Below are 5,862 nucleotides of genomic sequence, written 5' to 3' on the forward strand. Positions count from 1 at the left end.
GGTATCCCTGCACAGCTTTTGGCAGAATCACAGAATGGTTTGGGTTGGAAAAGACCTTAAGATCATCCAGTTCCAACCCCCTGCCATGGGCAAGGGACACCCCACACTAAACCATGCCAGGGCCTTTTCCCAGTGCCTTGCAATGACTCTGCCTACCAAGAAGTGTTTAACACCAAATCTGGGCTAAAGACCAACCCCTTTCCGCCCTCATCCTCTTGGAGCAAGCAATGGAGATCACCCCACAAGTGGCTTTACAGCAGAGCACAACCTCTGCTCTCAGCATGTCCCCCTCCAACCTTTCCCATTTTAACCCCCGCTTTGTTCAGCAGGCAGATGAGCCATGTCAGGCAACAAAGTCACCAAGCAGAAGTCCTGCCAGCACTGCAAGAACAGGTCAGCATCAGCTCCACACGACGCCTCCACCATCCACTATGAGAAGTTCTGGCTGTACCGGCACTGCTCCTCGGTGCAGCAGCGGGACAGGCAAGCTCAGAAAGCAGGGCAGCTCTTCTCGGGGCTGCTGGCCATGAACGTGGTGTTCCTGGGCAGTGCCTTCATCAGCAGTATGATCTTCAACCACGTGGCCATCACCCTGGCGGATGTCTGGATCCTGCTCTCCATCCTCAAGGTCTTGTGTCTGTGCTGGATTATCTACTACCTGCTGGGTACCAGCCGGCAGCCCCATGCGGTGCTGTACCGGGATTCCCATGCAGGGCCCATGTGGATTAGGGGTAAGTTCTGCTTTTGTTCATCACCTCATGCCTTTCCCCTGCTTCCCTGCGCTTAGAAGATACAGAAATGCTTCTATTTCTACTAATAAAGTTAGAAAGCCACAGAGGATTGTAGTTAGGGCATTGGGAACCTCCCAGTGGGGAGACTGGGATAGGCTGGGGAAGGCATTGGCATGGTGGATGCCACAGAGGAACCAGAGCACCCTCCAGCCCATCTTCACCCTGTGGTCCCTTCCCAAAGCACAACTCAGGCATCTCCCACCAGCAACCGAGCAGCATGGGAGAGACATAGGGAAGGCTTCAGGCACGGCCACTTGGCCCAGTGGGAGCAGAACCACCATGTTTACCCTCCAAGGGCGTCAGCAGCCCCGTGCCACCCTCGTCCTTGTTTAACATCACTGCAGCCCTGTATGCAGGGGAGGATTCCTGCCCCGTGAGTCACATCCCACTGACACCCAGGCTTTCTCCTGTCAGTAGCTGCCCCACTTTGTGAAGTGACACTTGTCCCAGCAGCCCTGCCTCTGCTCCATGATGGAGTTTCTAATTAGCACAGTCGTGTTAACTAAGCATGGAGAACTGAAGGAAGCAAAGCTGTAACGTGCCCAAGTACCTAAAGCTGCAGAGAGGCGTCCAAGGTGAAGGAGAGGAACAGTTAAAGGGTCCTAACTTCTGCAGACTGGTGCTGCCAAAAACACAACCAGGTTCAGGCACCGGGCTCCCCTTTGTCTCTTTCTCCCTAGATAGTAAGAATTCCAGATGGGAAAGCCTCCAGCTCCAAAGGTGCCTGAGGTTTCCAGTTCCCAGCCAGGCCCAGGTGCTCCACAGACACGTCTTCATCTATTTACTGGTGTTTCTGCTGTTTGCCAGGGTCAGTGCTGCTCTTTGGCATTTTCAGCATCCTCCTGAACACGTTTCATATCGGCTACAGCGCGGTCCTCATCCAGTGCAAATCCAGGGTGGAAATCGTGTTCCCCAGCATTGAAATCCTTTTTATTTGCACCCAGGTATTGCACGTTCCCCTCCTGGACTCCTGCTTGTTCCCTCAGTCCCATTCCCAGGAGATAGAGGTGGGGAAAATGGGGAGACTTGGGGAAGTGGGTGCACATGAGGCATTCCCATGAGCATTAAAGCATCACACACCATCAGGCTCCTCACGTGCCAGATGAAGGATGAAGTAATAAGGCTTAGAAAGAAATCACTCCAGCGATACCTGACGTGCTGCAGGATCCAGACAAGTTTGTCTTGAAGCATCAAAGAAAAGAGGAACCTTCAGATCTGCCAAAGACATCTCTGCACCAGGCTGAGACCCAGCCTATTTGCTAATGCATCCCCCCAACAAAGTGCTTTGTGCACAGAAACATCTCACACCATTTGCAGCTCTGGTGCCAACCTTCTTTCCAGCCCCAAACCCATGTCTGTAAAGTGAACTCGCTCCCATCTCAGCAGCAACCACCACATACATACAAGAGGCAGAGAACAGCAGATCTCCTAGATCAGCACTAGGTGCAGGCACACACACCAGCACATGCCTCAGCACTGAGATGCAGGTGCACACATGCCACTTGCACACAGACAGGGCTGGTCCCACTTGGACTCATGCCCTCTTGCCTGCCTGTCCCTGTGCATGCAGCAGGCTGCCAGCTTCACCCTGCTCATGTCATTGTTATCTATTTGCAGGCTTTTTTCCTGTGGCATCACTCCAAGGACTGCATTCAGGTGCAGCACAACTTCACCAGGTACAACGAGGGGGAAAAACTGCCTTCTATTCCTCTAAAGAAACCCTTTCTGTCTGCTTATAATCTCCAATACTCCTGTCTTCATCTGATCTCTCTATATTCTGCATCTGATTCTCTATATTCTGCATCATGCAAGAACCAAGCTGAGACTTGACCAGACCCATTCATCCTCCTTCCACTGATCTGGGCTCACCAGCTCCCTTTGGTTTCTTCAGCCCAAAGCCCCACTTGAGCCTTGGACTTGCTCCCTCTTGACCCCAAATCCCTTCCTGCTGCACAGCTCAGGGACCAGCTCTATGGCTGGAGGATGAGGTGGGTTGGCCTCCCCATTCCTCTCTCTTCTCCCAGGTGCGGGCTGATGCTGACCATAGCCACCAACCTCCTGCTCTGGCTCTTGGCCGTGACCAACGACACCATTCACATGGAGATCGAGTCTCAGCTGCGTGAGGTGGAGCAGCGATTTGCAGGCAAGGCTCCTTCTCACACCCCTGCTTGTGTCAGGCTGAACCCTAGGGAGGCAAGAGTCTGGTCAGGGACCCAGTTATCACAACCAGCTCCCCCATGTGCCACACGTTTCCTGTTACTGGAGCTTGTCTCAAGGAGATGGGCTGCAAGGGGAGAACCTCTTCACCTGGAGGGAGGGGTTCTGCTATGAAACCCTGGGACTGAGAGCTAGGAAAGGAGAAGCCCAACATATGTTAGTATTTCTGCTCATATTTATCTGTCAACTGCAAGCAAAAGCTTGACAGATTAAATGACATTTGCTAAACCCTGTTGTTCTGAATCCTCACAGCCTGAGGACCGAATGTAATCATTGAACATCCCACTGATCTCTGGTTCTGAGATACATAGAGACAGGTGTTGTGCCTGCACACAAGATAGCCATGAAATGCAGGCCATCTCCATCCTAATTGTCGCCTTCCTCTTCTCATGCTCCAGGCAACGAGACCGTCTCATGCACATGCCCAAACACAACCATCTGCAAAGTCTTCCAGAAGGGCTACATCCTGCTCTACCCCTTCAACACTGAGTTCTGCCTCGTGTGCTGCTCCGTGCTGTACGTCATGTGGAAGAACGTGGGGAGACGCATCAGCCACCACCACGTCCCTCACGTCAAGCACAAGTTCAAGCTGCAGGGGGTGGTCTTTGGACCACTGCTGGGTGCCATTGCTGTGATCATTGGGATCTGTGTCTTCATGATGTACCAGATCCAGGCCACCAGCTCCGTCCCGGACCGCCAGGTCTTTGTGATGTTCTATTCATACTACGTTGTACTCCTGCCCCTGATGAGCGTGGGTGCAGTGGCTGGGACGATCATCCATGCCTTGGAAAAGAAGGAGCTGGACACAGTGAAGAACCCAACTCGCAGCCTGGATGTGATCCTGCTGATGGGGGCAGCCCTTGGGCAGATCGGCATGTCCTACTTCTCCATTGTTGCCCTTGTAGCCACCGACCCCAGGGAGCTGCTGAACAGCCTCATCCTGTCCTATTCCGTCCTCCTCATCCTTCAGACCATCACCCAAAACGTCTTCATCATTGATGGGCTTCACCGGCAGCCCTTGGTGGCAATAACCGAGGCCAGACACACAGGACACGCCAGGCACCATGCAGCAGCTTCAGAGCGACCTGAGGAAGAGGAAAGCACAACAGGCAGCAAACAGGGGCACACACACTCCGGCAAAGAGGAAGACACAAAAGAAGAGCAGATCCATGAAGCCTGTGACCAGAGGCGACTGAGCATGCTGGAGCTGGGACACGAGCTCCGCAGAGCTTCCCTGTCCTATATCCACAGCTACTCTCACCTGAGCTGGAAGAGGAGAGCACTGAGAGAGATCTCATTCTTCTTGGTTTTGTGCAACATCATAGTAAGTACTGCTCTCTGCTCCATCATAGCTTGGCTCAGCCAGCGTGACTTGGGATAAAGATGGGCTCTCCTTGGCTTTCTTTTGGGCTATTCCAGACAGGAAACCTTTGCCCATCATGTTCCAACCCACAGTGAGGCAAGTCAAGGTTGGCTTTGCTGTTAACATCCCCACTCTCATAAGGCCTCTTTTTTACCCAAGTATGGCTGGGTTTCCTGGGTGCAGAAAGCTGATAAATCCTTATGAGCCAAGATTTTAGCCTCTGAAAAGGTTATCTTAATCATTAAGGGTGTTTCATGAGATAGGTGGAGGAAAGTGAGGCACTAGCAGTGAGGCTTTGTGAGTGTCCAGGATTAAAACTCACCCAATTCCGTGCATTGCGCTCTGGGATCTTGAATCAGCATGGATCTTCACTGCAGCCTTAATCCACTGAAAACACACTGGCCAAGGAAACAGTGGAATTCTCTAGAAAGATGAAGCTGGTTGGGGCAGAACGAGCCTATCACTAGGAATTCAATAGGATTTGATTTATAGCAAGGTCTCAGCAGCACAACTGGTGGGGGGGCTCCTTCTCTTCCCTGGCAGGGAGATTCTGATGCTCTTACAACACTCCTACAATGACTTTAGGAGTGCTGAGATGAGAGCGCAGGTAGGAGATGGTTTCTCATCCTCTCACTTTGCTCCTGTTTCCCTCCCACCTCTTTAGCTCTGGGTCATTCCCACATTTGGGGCTCACCCCGTCTTCGAGAACGGCCTGGAAAAGTCCTTTTACGGCTACTCCACCTGGTTTGCCATCGTGAACTTCGGCCTCCCCCTGGGGGTGTTCTACCGAATGCACTCCGTGGGGGGACTCCTGGAGGTCTATGTTACAGCCTGACCCACTCCGACTGCCACCAAGGGGCTGGGGTGAACTGGTGAACAAAGGTGCAGGGAGCAGCGGATGCGCATGTGGATGTTGGGAGGCTTTTTCTCTCCAGCTTCTGCTTTGACTTCTCCTTGCGCAACCCCTCTGAGTTTCAGCAGAAAAGGAGGTTGGTTTTGTTACTGGTTTTATCATAGACTCAAAAGCCCCAAAACAAACTCTCTTGCTGCTCTAAAGAAGCTTGGATGCTGGGACTTGAGTCTGCCAGTGGATGCTGCATGGCAGCAAGTAGGACTTGACCAGCTCCTACTGAACTCTTCCAGAACCCAAGAGCAGCCTTCAACCAAAGCAGCACAGACTGACCCACACTCCATAGAGCTTCAAATACCCACAGTCAAGCCCCACCAGCCCCAGAACTGCTCAGCAACCGCCATCCTGGAGCACAGAGGATGTCACTACCAGCCCCACTAGGAGCAGATGCAGCCACAGCCACTCACAAATGACCCAGACACACTTGTTATGTGTCATATTCAAAAGGCAGCTGGTAGCTGCTTTAATGGTCAGAACAGGGACTGTTTCTGTTTGTTTCTGGTGCAGGCAACCACATCAACTTGTGTGAGTGCTGTAAGATCCAGCCCCACTGAGTGCCAAGCGCCAGTAGCTCTCAGCAC

At 52.5% G+C, this 5,862-nt stretch overlaps 1 protein-coding gene across 1 annotated transcript; it reads left to right on the plus strand.

Annotated features, from left to right (window-relative positions):
* The first annotated feature begins 279 nt into the window (after positions 1-279).
* OTOP3 (otopetrin 3) lies at positions 280-5,261 on the plus strand. Its single transcript, XM_061377024.1, has 6 exons — positions 280-731; positions 1,599-1,735; positions 2,409-2,467; positions 2,816-2,934; positions 3,407-4,332; positions 5,036-5,261. Exons 1-6 carry the CDS (start codon positions 341-343, stop codon positions 5,204-5,206), a joined length of 1,803 nt encoding a protein of 600 aa, XP_061233008.1. The 5' UTR covers positions 280-340; the 3' UTR covers positions 5,207-5,261.
* Positions 5,262-5,862: the final 601 nt, after the last annotated feature.

Source organism: Neopsephotus bourkii, unplaced genomic scaffold (genome assembly GCF_033783945.1).
Source record: "Neopsephotus bourkii isolate Nb327-2 ecotype Australia unplaced genomic scaffold, CSIRO-AGI_Nbou_v1 NB_1749, whole genome shotgun sequence".
Lineage (NCBI taxonomy): Eukaryota > Metazoa > Chordata > Aves > Psittaciformes > Psittacidae > Neopsephotus > Neopsephotus bourkii.

Bases quoted from the DNA above. Each gene is read 5' to 3' on its own strand.
- OTOP3 (XM_061377024.1), top strand. From the start codon at position 341: ATGTCAGGCAACAAAGTCACCAAGCAGAAGTCCTGCCAGCACTGCAAG. The intron at 2,935-3,406 runs GCAAGGCTCCTT...CTCATGCTCCAG, and splicing joins GGTGGAGCAGCGATTTGCAG to GCAACGAGACCGTCTCATGC. The intron at 4,333-5,035 runs GTAAGTACTGCT...CCACCTCTTTAG, and splicing joins TGGTTTTGTGCAACATCATA to CTCTGGGTCATTCCCACATT.